The following is a 15,110-nucleotide window of genomic DNA, read 5'->3' as shown; positions in this document are numbered from 1 at the left end:
GTGAACATTTCCATTTATTCCCATATGGAAAACCTTCCACTCTTGTAACAGATCATCAAGCATTGCTTACGATCTTGGGCAACCTAAAAGCCAAGATGCTGCCTAGAATTCAACATTTGGAGGTTTCCAACTACAGAAATATGACTACAGGATCGTGCTCTGACCAGGGAAAGATCAAAACCCTGCTGACTACTTTTCACAAGTGTCAGTACAGTACCCTGGTAACTCTTCCAAAGCGACAAAGCCTGCATTAACTTCATAAACATGCAGCTGTATTATTAGAACTAATCATTGCTGCAACGAGCAAAGACAGTGACATGTTGATGCTAAAAGACATTATTGCACAGAAGATAATGTGTATTTGTAAAACACACATTCACCCAGGGGTATCTTGGTGCTGAATAACAGAAGGTGTTTCTTCCATTGTAAAGTCTGACAATGGCCCACCATTCAACAATTGATCATTCATAGACTCAATGTGTAGCGTAAGAATAGCACATCTCTTTGGCCACAAGCAAATGGTGTTGTCGAACACTTTATGAGCACACTTAAAAAGACTGTCCAGTATGCTACATTGGAGAAGCTTGGGTTGAAGTCCGCTCTCCATGCTGCTCTTCGAGCATACCAGTCGACTCCTCACTCAGCAGGCATAAGTCCTGCCACCCTAATGTTTGGGAGAGCCATGTCAACCAAACTACTGCAATGAACCAACAGAAGATCTACAACAGATGGTGAACTTCGTCAGACATACTTGTGCCGTAACCAAAAGATGAAAGTACATGCTGACACGCGTCGATGTGACAAACATTACTTTCAATAAAGGTGATCGAGAATTGGTGCAACAAAGAATAAGCAAATCTGATGTTCCCTTTGATGCTGAACCCTTCAAAGTAGTGACTAGAAAAGGACACATGGTGACTATTTACTGTCCTGGAAAGTCCATTCTGCAAGATTCTACACACTTCAGACATCTGTCTCATCATTCACTAGTACCTGATGTCACAGATGAGACTGGTTTGATTGAGACTGTAGAGAGCGCCTTGACTGCGTCTGTCTCTACATCACCAGTGCCAGTCACGGATGCTTCTCTTCTCTCTTCCTAGTTTCAGAGGACAAGATCTGGGCATTTAGTCAGAGCTCCAAGAAAACTTATAGAGGAGTTGTAATGTGTGTGTGTGTGTGTGTATATATATATATATATGTATATATATATATATATATATACACATCTGTAAAAATGTATTTATTATTTAACAAAGGGGAAGATGTGGTGTCTTGTGAGTTAGCGATGACGATACGCTTTTGGTCCCTTATGGACTCCATAGAACTATGATGTAAGTGTTCAGGTGTGGTGAATATAGCTCATATGTAGAACTTTGATTTCGCAGGTACACACTGAGATATAAAGTTGTGTTATACTATAGCCTAATAGCCCCCCATAGAGGGCTATACCGGCTATTAGAACATTGGAATGTTGGGAGCTCCATTGAAAACAATGGAGTGCTCCGAGCTTCTAATGGCTGGTATAAGCCTGGAGCTCCAACATTCCAATGTTTCTTTGTTCACAGCTCTGGCTGTGAACAAAGGCTTCAAGGACCCTGAGGGGATTCCAATCCCCTCATGCTCCCATAAGGCTTTGTTCTTTTTTATTAGAACATTCTGCCCTCTCGTGTCAGAATGTTCTATGGCCTTATAGCCCTTCGTAGCGGGGCTATACCAGCTATTAAAGTCCCTCTCCCTGAAGCCTTAAAGAAGCATTGGAATGTTGGAGCTCCAGGCTTACACCAGCCATTAGAAGCCCGGAGCACTCCATTGTGTTCAATGGAGCTCCCAACATTCCAATGTTCTAATAAACTCTCTGTGTAGGCTGGGAAGGATGCTACAGAGGTAATGCCCATTTTAGTTCCACTTCTTATTGCAGTACAAAATAAGTCTCAAAACATCATTTGTGATTCAGAAAGGTTTGTCCAGATTGTGAAAGATGTTTAAGACAATTGAAAATCGTATTTTGTCGTCGCAAACCTTGTGATTTTGTGAATGTCAGGCTTTGTGACCATAAAATGCCTTTCTACATCTGGCCCCAAATCTAGTTGTTAACTTTCTCAATCTCTGTCACTTTTACAGCTAACTCTTGCTTTTCAAAATATGCTGGTGGTTTTGAATGTAAATGTATGATGTATATGTAACGTTACAAATAGGCCGTTAACAGGTGTACAAAATAACTTCCTACATCAATTTAAGCAGGCTATGAATCAATGTGTTCAAGTGATGAAACAAAATTTCATGTAACTTTGCAAATCTCTGTTTTAGTTTTGTCTGATCATTGCCCTTCTTTTTTTCAGCATCCAGTTTATTGTGTAAATGTCGTTGGAACACAAAATGCCCATAACCTCATTACAGTATCGACCGATGGAAAAATGTGTTCTTGGAGCTTAGATATGCTTTCAACACCACAGGTATGTCTGATATCGCTGCCATAAGAAAATCTGACATACAAGTTTAGTCTAGAAACTCATGGACGATTTGTGAAATAAACAGAATCCCCTTTGAAAAAGAGCCTATTCTGTATATTTTTTTGCCAAAAATGTAGCAATCGTTATATTTTAAGACTGTGTGCCAACCTCTCCTGAACTGCAGATATTGCCGATTGTAGCTCTGAGAAGTAAATTGTGGCATATATAATAGTCTGAGAACAAACTGGAGGATCTCTTCAAAAAAGGACAGAATAAATCAAAAAATGTAAGAGAGATATGCTTCCAGATGTAGAGATCAATTTAGGGTGCATTCTAGAATGTACTTAATGTTAGAGAAAAATGGTCTCTCTTCAACAAATGGTGGTCAATCTGTGAGAACTTGAAAAGGATTTCAATGTTGCAGAGGGCGCTAGGAAAGTTTTTATGGATTGTATGACACGCTTAATCGTAGGTAGTATTATCATTGCTCCTCATTGAAAAAAGTAACAAAGCAATGTATAGTTGAATTTAACTGCCACTGGATTCGTGAAACAATGTTATTATACAATATAGATATTTAAATATTAGATTTAAATAGATACCTTTTAGGATACAACAAAGGATTTAAAGGAGACCGTTTTTAAGCTATTCAGGAAAGCGGCTGAGGTCTCACCACACCCAAACAATTGATTGGTGAAATGTGAGCTGGTTGATTGGTTGATGATCCATCCTTTGTATCGTGGATCAGGCATCAAGGAGTTTGAAATATAAATGTGTGATACAACAACACCAGTTAAGAAATAAAGAACTTAATGTTTTTAAACCAAGTTTCTATACTGAGAGAAAACTAAATGAGTAAGATGCCATACAAATGAAAAAAAGTGGATGGAGGGATCAATGCTTATACAGAAACCCAAATCATTTCATAATAACAGAGCGAAAGCTAAGAACCAATATTAGTATATCATGAAAGGGACCAAAATACCCTTTGTGGCAGACTTGCAATGGACCACAATTGGGTAAACGCACATGACAATGAACATCATCTACTAGTAATTGGTGATAAATATTCCTGTTTTCCCCTTGTCATCTGTCGTCAACTACTCATGAGAATCATTGAGAGTCAAAAGTATCTTTTTAACATAGGGTGTTCTTCGATTTTTCAATCTGGCAATGGCCCACCTTTCAATAGTCGAGGATTTAAAGATTTTCTCACTCATCTAAACGTGAAGCATCAGAAAGCATACCTCTCAAGCCACAGGCGAATGGTGTGGTCGAGAGATTTATTAGCACCCTCAAGAAGACTGTTCAGCGAGCTTTGTTGGAGAAACTTGACCTCAAATTACTTCTTCGGTCTTCATGCATGCAGGTCAACTCTTCATTCTCTCACCAGTGAAATCCCTGCCACCTTAATGTTTGGGAGAGCCATAGGCACCAAATTGCCACAGTGAACCAATGGGAGATCTATTGATAAAATTTGCACTACTGACTCATCTCGCCAATGTCAAAGGAAGATTTATGCAAATGGGCTCTACTGTGCTCAGAGCACTGTGTTCAATAGAGGATACCAAGTTATTGTTAGACAGAAACGGAAATGCAAGTCTGATACTCCTATTGATACTGACATACTGATAGTTCGGACTAGTAAAGGACACATGGTGACTGCTCACTGCCCTGGAAAGGCAATCATTTGAGAATCTTCACATTTCATTCACCTGCCTCGACTTTTGCCAACTCAATGTCAGGAGGGAGACTTGTCCTCCTGAAAATCCAGAGAGCCCAATGACTATACCAATGTCTCTACACCGATGCCAGTCATGGACACTTCTCCGGATTCACCGCAGCCTCACATGACCATATTTGGGCGATTGATTTGAGCATCAAATTGACTTTTTGAAGAGTTGTAATGTGCATATGTATTATTGTTACTTTTTATTTAACAAAGGGGGAGATGTAGTGTCTTGTGAGTTAGAGATGATGGGACCCTTTTGGTTCCTGACGGACTCCATAGGACAGTGACGCAAGTGCATTGGTATGGATGATAGAATTCATGAGGTAGAAAGTTAAGTTAACTATTACACGCTGAGGAATAAAGATATATAATAACAAGCTCCTTGTGTGGCATGATCATCTGCATGTCCCCGGCTGGGGAGGATGCTCTACATACCTTCCAGAGTACTTATACTGCGTGTTTTTAGAAGTTAAAAACTACCCTAATTTGCAAACATGGACCACCTTTTTAGCTATCTCATTCACCAATGGAGGCCACTTTTATGTTGTGCCTGGACTGAGTATTGCAGCTCAGAGAAAGGGAGAACTTACAGTATTACATCAATATCTGACATTCCTACCTGCAGAGCTTGAAATGTGAGGGTTCTATTGCACTAGGGGAAACCCAAACCCTGCTTTAGCAATATTTCCCTTGAAGTCAATACCTACCACTAATACCGTGGGGCATGGAATGATGCACGTAGGTGCAGGTGTCCTGAGCATGAAAGATAAGACCGGACACAAACATATCAGGTACACAAATAGGAATTTCACAGTTCAGCCACTTGTACATCCCTCTCCTATCCATGCAAAACTGTTGCATTTGCCTAACGAGATTTGTCTTTAAATGTTCTTTTTCTAGTGGACTAAAACTGGCCAGGTAAGCTTCTTTAGTTCCTTTCTGGCTAAATAGAAGCAAATCTATGTACTGCTCTATTATTCATCTGTAATATTACATTTCTGAAGTGGTTAATGGAATTCCGCCAGCGAGAATACTTCTGCCAGGTTTTCTACCACACACTATCACCTTCTGCCAACAAAACCCGCTGTTTATTTTGATTGGCTTTCACATTTATAAATGTGCTTGTTGAGGCTGTGAGTACATGCATTTCCCGTCAGACAATGGATTTTAAGAATGTTTGTAAATATATGGGTATTGTATGTTTTATTAGAGCCTGGGGCTGACATGTGTAACCATTAAGGTATTATCTTTAGTTTCTGCACCATTCGTTTCTAAATTCTCACCTGTCATCTCTGTCTGACTTAAGGCGCAAGGCAGACAGATGAATTCCAGCCAGTCTGAAAGCGCCAAAGTTTAAATGTCAGCCTCACACCTTGTGGCTTTTCTCTCTTTCTTCTGCTATTGCTGTGCATTGAAAAATGATATTACCGCATTTATCTATGGTACCTTTGTTCGCAGAAATACGGAAGTTAATCGTTTATGTATTTTGCAGGAAAGCATGGAGCTCGTGTACAATAAGACCAAGCAAGTGGCGGTTACCGGGGTTACCGGAATGGCCTTCCCAACAGGGGACGTCAACAATTTCGTTGTTGGCTGTGAAGAGGGTACAGTTTACACAGGGTGCCGACACGGAAGGTGATTTTTGTTTGTACCTGGACATGAATGGCAGCCATTTTCTGGAATAGCATTGATATTGCCATAACCAGTATTGTATGCATCGTCTACTACTTTACACAGCTTATAATTACCCTATATGCAAGGTAATTTTAAGGTCTTGCATACCAAACAGCACAAACTATCTGTTGGCCAAGAACCTATTGTCAGCATACAGTGGGCTCAGAGCCCACCAATGTTTACTATTGGTTGGCTTTACTAAAGCTTGCTTTTTATGTCTTAGCTTGCCTGGGCTTCCATTGCTCTTCTTGTGTTTGTCCCTCCCTTGGTGTATGGACACATTGCTTGTGTCCTGCCACTCCTTGCTTTTCAAATACTCATTTTTTATTTTTGGTGAAGCACTTCATGAGAGTGCTTATATTTTTGCAACTGTCTTCCCAATGTACTTCTCTCCCCCTGACGAACTCTGTGTTGCTCTCTGTTGTTTGTGTGCTTCTCCCTAGGGTCAGACTGGAACAGAAAATGGACCCGGGCCTGAAAATAAGTGGTTGCCCATTAACTAATCAGAAAGCTAAAAAAGTGGCTCACATTTGCAAATTGAAAAGACAGAGGACCTAATTATGAGTCAGACTCGCGGGGGCAGTGGTGGTGGTCCAGCCACCCCTGCAGCAGCAGTCCGACTGCCCAATTACAACTTTGGCAGTTGGACCGCGATTGCACGCCGTTCCCTGGTGGTGGTCAGGGGCTCAGCAATATGCTGGTGGTGCTGCTGCTTCACTGCCATGCATATTACAAGTTTCAGGACCACCAGCGGTATCATGGAGGTCTTTACTCCATAAAAAGGCTGACAGTCCTGAATCACACGGGGACTCTATAGGGGCCCCTGTATCCCATGTGCATGGGGATACATGCAGGGGCACAAAATGTCCCCCCCTGTGTGCAGGAACTGATTTTGGCATTCCCCTTTGCGGTACCAATTTTCAGAGGCACCGCCATGGGACTGCCAGACACGAGGAAACTGGTATTCTGTCGGGCAGTGTGCACACTGCTTTGGTGGTGCAAGAGTGGGCCGCCAGCGTGGCGTCCAGTCCTGCACTGCCAAACTCATATATAGGGCCAAAATGTATTAGGTGTTTTGCAAGGTATGGGAGACTGCATGATTTTTTGCTTGCTGGAAGCAATGTTTGTGGTAATACCAGGTAAATCAATAGTAGAAACCTGCTCACCAGACAATTAAACATGCCGACAAACAGTCCGAAAACAGCCCACACAATGACTTGTCAGACAACCCCTTATGGCACTGCTAGATTTTCTTATAGGCCAGTCCCACCCTGCTTCTGCCTCGCTCCATCCTTGTTGCACTTGCTCTTGTGTACTTCTCCCCCATTGCTATCTCACTAATGTGATTCTCTCCTGTCCAGTCCACCTTGCTCTCTTGCCTGTTGCTTCTTCTCACCATCCGTGATGTCCATGTTGCTTCCATCCCCCGCTCTCCGTGTTGCTTCCCGCCATCCATGCCCTCCATGTTGTTACCCCACCTGTGTTGTTTCCCCACTAGAATCTTTTTTTATGCTTCCCCCACCTGAATCTTTTGTGACGCTTCCCCACACCCATGCCCTTTGTGTTGCTCCTACTTATTTTTTTCATTTACCGATCCAACTTTGAAGCACTTTGTTGCTGTTTTTCTAGCCATATGGGTTGATAGCAGGAACTTATGGGTTGAAGTATTGTATACTGCAGGTGGTGCAAGACAGTCATGTTAAGGTCCCTGTTTTGTGTGATGCAGGAGGATTTCATTGCTGCTGCCCATGCTATGCTCTATTTGGGACTACTCTGAAAGGTGTGCAATGATATTGCCTATATTGTTACTAATTTGTGCCTGATGTACTTTTCCTATTGCAGTTGGGCTTGGGCATGTGGCTGGCATTCGAAGCCGTTACTGGGCTTAGCATGACTGCCACATGGTTGCCCTTGGGTCTGTGACTGACACATCTCTGACAAATTATGGCAGAAACCTAATTAGTACAAGCTTGGTGAATAAAATAGGTATATTTAGTTTAACATTTTTTTAATTTTACTAATCACATTTTAGCTATGGTCTAGGTTTGCACTTTTTTAAATTTTCTTCAGAGGTGGAACTTTATGGATGTCATCAGAGTAAAAGGATAAATGACATCAATTCCTATAATGCACTGGCGCCTGATGTTCTGTAAAGTAATTTCTTGTGATATCATTGTGGATGGGTCAAAAGGCATGTGATGTCACTTCTCCTACCCCTAACATTTTGAGAAATTTACTTCCGTGGATTATAGATGCTCAGTCAGAAACATATGCATTAGGGTTATTTATTAATCTGAGCTCTGCAGGACCGACGCCTAAAACATAACTCAGCATTGTCTAAAAGCACCAGAAAAGGCCTCTTTGCTGTATAAGTTCTATACCCTAATTCACTGTCTCCAAATTTCTGCAGCGTTTACTCTAGTCTGTTCCTAACCCTGCAGGCTACCTCTTTCCAGGCTGTGGCAACAGAACTTAAAGTTCCTAAAGGCTTGTGCAGCTTATCAAACTTCTAACACAGGCCTGTTGAGCTCCTCCCTTTCTCTAGGTTCCTGTGTAAGATGACCAGGTTCCACATTACAAGGACACCACTTTTCCATTCATACATTATGCTTTTTACAAGGCATTGTTATCGGGTGTGTATGTCCAATTGGCTCAATTACAATCAACAAGAAATTACGAATCTCAGGATTCACTGATATATGGAAGCAAATCCCATGATTGGAAAAGAAGCATGCTGGTGTCAAGCAGCCTTCAGGTCACTCTAATTCTATTATCCCTGTCTACAGGCACCGGTAGCACTACACGTTCACATCCCTAATGAGACATAGAGAGCTCACTCCCTCAAATCTCCTGGAACAAACACATTCACATTTCTCATTGTTATTTTAATTCAAGACCGGGATCTTCAGCAATGCCTCTGTTCGAATTCCTGCACCACTCTTTTGGACACTTGCAGCACTCTCTCCTTTCATATTCCTATGTGATCCCTCCCTCTGGGCACATTCAGCAGCATTCACTTCTACCATTTTACTCCAGTAATCTCTCCACTGCTTCAGTCTCTGGTAACACGTTCTCCCTCATTTTAGGTCCTTGAAATACTTTGCCCATTTGCTTGGAATCCTGTAGATCTCCCTCCTTACAGGCTTGTGCAGTTCTCTGCAGCATCTATGTTTCCTGCAAAATACACTTCCTTCTGATGCATTCCTTACCTCATTTCAATGAAAGAGTTGCCTTACTAGCATGATTTTATAAAGGTGGCTTCCAGCCAGCAACAGTTTTTCACTGGTCTCTAATTGTACTGTCTTGTAGGCCCACAAGTAAAATGGCAAAAGTGAAACTACAATTCCCAGAATGCTTTGTCCTGTCGAACATAAATGAGACCGGCTTAGCTACTCTAACAGTATACAATTAGTACACAGCTATTCTTGTGACCCATCCTACGTTCTTTCTCTTTACTAGTTATTGGAGATCTGCATGTTCTCCCTTCAGGGCGTTGTACACTACAGCTAAGTAACCGTATGGACTGCAACAGCAACCATAATGGAGTCTGAGGTGGTCTGCTTGTGTAACGTTGGTGGAATTCAGTTATTTGGAGTGGATCAAATAGATGAAATTCTGCTTTACCAAGGCAAATGAGCATGACCTAATAAAAGAATGCTACACTCTATCTGCCTTATTAACGTATCGCCTGATATTACCCTACTTTCACCTAGAGGCACCGCAATAAAGTTTAAGCCGGTTCTGTGATGCTAAAAGCTGTGGCTTAGTTTTCCCAAGAATGCAACAAAGGAAGGACACTGTTCCAGGGTGAGTAGTGCAAATGTTACTGGCTCATTTTCTACAATTTGGGGGAAGAAAACAGGGAGGAAAGAGAAATGTCCTCACTTCTAGGCAGGCGACAGGACGGGACAGGTTGATCGGAGCCAACACCCGAGCTATTATCCCGATACGGTGTGGGCACCCTACGCCATTAGCCTAAGGAGCACTATTCTCCCCCCCCCATTAGGTCCCAATCAGGAGCTGAATCACCTATTTAGTGTAATACCTGTACTAAAGGACTCTTAGTCCCAGGCCCCCACTGATCGCCCAGAGGGAAAAACGTACCCCTCTACCATATTTTTCAGGAGCACACCACTTTCACAATTCACTGTGGTTCTGATAAAACCCCAAGGATCGTTACGACCATAGAGGCGTGAAACATGTCGACCTTATTGTTACCTGGACACATCACGCCTACAGGTTTAACTCATCAACCTACGGGGTTTTTTATTCTGCCAAGGGTACCACTTTATTAAAGCATGTTTTGGTAACTCTTAGGCAGTTTTAACGCTCTGCACGCACTGCCCGATGATGAAGCATGACATCCTTCGGGGTGTGTGAGGGCAACAAGAGACAAGACTTGTTCTTCCCCACTGAGTCCCAGACCGAGGACATTACTCTTTCCTCCCTGTTTTATTCCCCCACTTTGTAGTAAGTGAGGCAGTGACATTTGCACTACTCACCCTGGAACAGTGTCCTCGCTTTGTTGCATTCATGGTTAGTGTGGAGCATGGGTACTGGACCATTAACTAGCTCCTGGTCCCCTCTCCCTTCTTTTTAGACATTAGTTTTCCCACGGACATTCTTTAAGTGATGTGGTCAATATGGTAAAAAATGCACTGATGCCATAATAGTGGCACTAACACCTATAACCGAAAACATCACCAAGTCAAGATTTAAACAGCACAGTCTTTCTATAACTAAGTAGTGTCCAGCTTAGTTCTAGTTAGAAATTAACAATATGTGGGTGCTTTCTTTGCATAATTGCTGATTGTAGTTATATTGAGGGCTGCTTTCTGTTGAAAAAGCAGGAAAGCAGGGGGAGTCAAAATAAAGACCCACACTGTCATAAGGACTCCCATTTCCAGTGCTCAATTTGAGCCAGTGTTTGCTGGTAGTGGCCACCAGCCCACATTTTTGGGGACTGGAACAGAATGAGAGAGAAAGGCAGAAAAGGTGTAAAGAAGGAGGAAGAGAAAGACTGGAAAACAGACAGAGGGAGAAAACAGGTATGAAACACAACCTGAAAAAGTAAATTAAAGGGACAGGGAGCATTTGGTGGTAGCTGACATAAATATCAACCCCGCATTTGGCAGCACTGGTAACAAGCTTTTGAGAAAATTAACCCCTGCACTTATTATTTTGCAAATTAAGCACTGGCCTGGAAACCCTCATGGGCGATTAGCTGCGCTATACAAATTCATTGATTGATTGAGTGATTGACTCTTTTTGCTGCCACCTAGTGGCAGAGCAGAATTACTGCAAAAAGACCGAAATTAGCCTTTTCAAAAGAATGAGGGTATTCTAGGAAGCTAATTTCGATATTGTGATACGGACTGAAAAAGTATACTTTACGCATGCATACAATCTTAATTCTAGCTGGTAAAACGCTTTATTAAAGAGTCTGCAAAGGATAACAGGGAAATATATTGGACTATTCTATTTAGCAGAGGTTTGGCTTTTTAGCGTGCCAAATAATGAGAAAAGAATTCCTTTGCAGTGACTCATTCTTTTATATTAATCCCTCTGCAGCAAGGCTGGCATCGGAGAGATTTTCGAGGGCCACCAGGGGCCCGTGACTGGCATCAGCTGTCAGATGGCGCCGGGGCCCGTCGACTTCTCGCATCTCTTCCTGACCTCCTCTTTCGACTGGACCGTCAAGCTGTGGACGACAAAGGTGAGGCGTCCAGGGCCGAAAGCTCGCAAAGTGGACATTTGTCTTTCATTACCGCAAACGTGAACGTTCAGGTTTAATCGGAGCCAGATTTGTTAACATTTTTGGTCGCTTCAGATGTTATGTGCTGGCCGGAGAGCTTTGAAGCCGTAAAAACTTTGTTTCCATTCTTGGCCCAGTTTCATTTTTCACCAGTCGCAAAATTATACATAGCGTGGGCGCGAGTGTTATTGTAAGACCGCACTCTGAAGAGCACGAGCCGAAAAGTCATATATGTATCCTTGCTAGTCGAGTTGAATAAAAGATGCATTTTAATGGTATGCATGCACACACGAACACAAAGAAATGCACAATCATTGGTCCCGGTGGCTTTGTCTAATGAGGGTGTGTCCATCATTAACGGGTCTTTGTCTCTGTGCATTTGATTTTGAGTACTAGGGAAAGTAAATGCGCGGGGAGTGGAACCCATTTACAAAAACATCTGGAGGCAGCACTAGAGTGGGACTTTTTTATGCACTCTTAAATGTCTATGTGAATCTGGCTGGAAACGCTCAACTCCGAGTAAAAGTGAAAAGAGGGTACAGTCCTTTGACTGTCGTCTTGAATGTCGAGTACAAGAATATCGTAACACACTAACATACTGGACAAAATTGCGAGGGAAAAATATCGACAGGTATGTACACAGAGGAAAGTATAGATTTACAAATCTAAACTCTACATCTATATACCTTGAAGATGTATTTATCCTCATGGTAGCTAGATGCGTAGTTAGGCAGAGAAAAATCTATACGTACTTACCTTTCCATATTTTGTGTCTATTTTGTCCACGATATTAGCGTGCCGCGATACCCTGGACTCAATGTTGTAGAGTCACACCCAGTCCTTTCTGTATGTGCTAATGGTATAGAAATGTTCCCCGAACAGTGCCATTTTTTTTTCATTTGTAAGTGTTTTGGGCATGAATTCGCAAGTGCTCCTAAGAGTACATAAAAAGGCACTATGGGAGGACTACTTTACAAGTTCCAAAATGCTTTTGCGAAAAGGTATCGCTTTTTTCTAAACTGTTTACATTCTCTGAAATATTTAATAAGCGTAAAACCCAGTTAGTAAGAAAATAACAATTAAAAGACTCAGCAAATGTAATTCTGATAGTGTCGTAGTAAGAGTTCCCTGGCAGCAAGGAAAATAAGCCAGAATGATTTCTGAAGTGACCAATGGAAGCTCCCCCAATTTTAAGTTGCAGAACTTGGAATAAGGCTCTAATGCTCCATCTGGAAAATACCACATCATGCAGTATTGGTATTTATCAGGTGTGGGGCTATTGGTATTACCACATTTAATTTAGGGAAACTTGTAGCGAGGTTTGAAGTTGGTGAGCACGTGAAACATAACATTGAGCACATAGAAGGAGTGGACAGGCGTGTCTGTCAGGGTTGGGGGAGGTTAGGAAGAGGAGTACAAATGTTCTTATTGCCCGCATGCTAGCAGGCTTTAACAGCTGCTAATTGCCCCCCCCCTTTAATTTGCACTCTCACCTTTGCCTGATGCCTGTAATTGTGGGATATACAATTGCTAATGCCCTGAGACAAAGGAATTAATCACAATTAAGTTTATCAGCAGAGAGACATAATCTTATACAAACAGATGAGGTACAGATATGTCCTGGTGCCTTTCAGTTCTTGTAAGGATGCTGTTCGCTCTGCTGAGGCGGTCCAACTTACCAGTGGACCTGGTTTTATAGGGGAGTCTAGCAGACAGGGAGGTGGTTATTTTTCTTGTGTGTGGTTTTTAAGGATATATTGGTCAATGCTGATATTCAATATAGAGTTCATTAAAATGATGACCTAAAAATTCGTTCTGCATGCACCTGGGGAATAGGGTGAATTGCAGAAGCAGTGTATCGTGCTGGCCCTTGCCAACAGTGTTACATTATGAAAATGTGTTTATTGAATGGGTGGAGCTAGTCAACATCTGAGGTGGCCATCTTTCATTGGAGCTCACACTGAGCTCCATTTGATGCCAACCCTGGGCATCATGAGGTGGCATTGGGACTTTCATTCATTGACAGAGACAGGGGAGCTGTGATACTGTCTCTGAGTGACAGTGGCATAGTGGTTCAGCACCTGCCCTGCAGGTGTAGAATAGTGTTAATCAGCTTATCATATACGGCAATATCATGAGACATAAAAACATGTTCTATATTGTTTACAAAAATATCGCCTATTGAGTGTCGAATTTTTTGTATTTACTCCAACGGTGCAATCTTTTTATATATTAATGTCTGAAACGATATTCTGATAAGAGTATTTCGGAACAATACCACTGTACCATGGCTCTTTCCTGCAGGTATGAGGAAACAAATGGGATCAATTACTTGAACTCACAGCCATTTAGAGCCACAAGCTGCAGCACCGGACACAAACAGACTAGAAGTCTTTTAGATCATCAAGTTGGGCATCCTAGTGGTGCAACAAAACTTGTGTGTGTGTGGGGGTCCTGCAAAGTAGTGGTGTAACAAAATTTGAGGGAGACCCCCTGCAAGGTACATGGAGAGGCCCTCGCTCCGGATTTAATCAGGAGCACTCAGGCCAGAGTACTAGCTCCTACAGCTCAGAGGCCCCCTCGAACTGCGGGGGCCTATGTTATGCCACTGCTGCAAAGTACATGGAGCCCCACCCCCCCTAGGCCCATCAGGATCTCTCAGGCCAGGGGCCAGCCACCAGTGCACAATGGCAGAGGGGGATCCCTGGAGCTCACCTTCCCCCACACCAGCCACCCGTGCGCAATGCTGGAGGGGGCCCCCTGGAGCCCCCGCAACACAGGGGCTGCGGAGGCTAATGTTACACCACTGGGGCATTCCTCTTCTAGTCCTCGAGCAGACCAGATGCTTTTGTCATCTAGGACGTAGGCCTGGAGGGGCATGGGAGACAAAATCTCTATCAGCTAGACCGGGTGCCGATGATTGTATCTTACAGGCCACCCACTGAATGAAGGTCAGCTGTGATATATGGCAGAGCCCACAGAATCAGTACGCGGATTTCGTGCCACTTTTATTTTGGCAGCGGACATTTTGTCACCTGCACTCCGTCACCAAATTAAACAGCCCTACAATTGGAAGTGGTATAATGTCCATGGGCAGGATGGAAAGTGGAGTGGAAGCGAGGAGCACCCCCATTAAGAAAAAAAAATAGCAATCAATTAGTTTTTATTCAATGCTGAGCCTCATAAAACACACCATAAGACATTAGACATAAAAAATTTAAAACATCTCGACAGAATAAAACTTTGCATGAAGAATAAATCCATAAATCCAACTAATATAGTGCAAGGTCTACTAAGACTACAAATTAGAAATAATATTACAAACCAATTCCTGCGCTTTTCCTCCTAGTCTGCACACAATATAAAAATTGACTTGGCACACTATGACGGTCAAAGTGTCTATATGTACTATTCTTAATCCGGTCTAAAAGTTCTAAAACCCTAAGGAAGGCATACAAGGAGAATCTACCTTTTCTTAGCCAAATGGTATGCAGAA

The 15,110-nt window shown here is 42.4% G+C and overlaps 1 protein-coding gene across 3 annotated transcripts in view; it reads left to right on the top strand.

Annotated features, from left to right (window-relative positions):
• Nucleotides 1-15,110, top strand: part of DYNC1I1 (dynein cytoplasmic 1 intermediate chain 1) — a 2,048,030-nt gene that overhangs the window by 1,701,057 nt on the left and 331,863 nt on the right. For all 3 annotated transcript variants that reach the window (XM_078663722.1, XM_078663723.1, XM_078663724.1), the window contains exons 12-14: nt 2,343-2,456; nt 5,678-5,820; nt 11,431-11,575. In XM_078663722.1, coding sequence (XP_078519848.1) covers nt 2,343-2,456; nt 5,678-5,820; nt 11,431-11,575 — 402 coding nt within the window. The remainder of the gene's footprint in view (nt 1-2,342; nt 2,457-5,677; nt 5,821-11,430; nt 11,576-15,110) is intronic.

This window comes from Lissotriton helveticus, chromosome 10 (assembly GCF_964261635.1).
Source record: "Lissotriton helveticus chromosome 10, aLisHel1.1, whole genome shotgun sequence".
NCBI classification, from domain to species: domain Eukaryota; kingdom Metazoa; phylum Chordata; class Amphibia; order Caudata; family Salamandridae; genus Lissotriton; species Lissotriton helveticus.
Note: the sequence above shows the minus strand (reverse complement) of the source record. Positions and strands in the feature narration are given on the sequence as shown.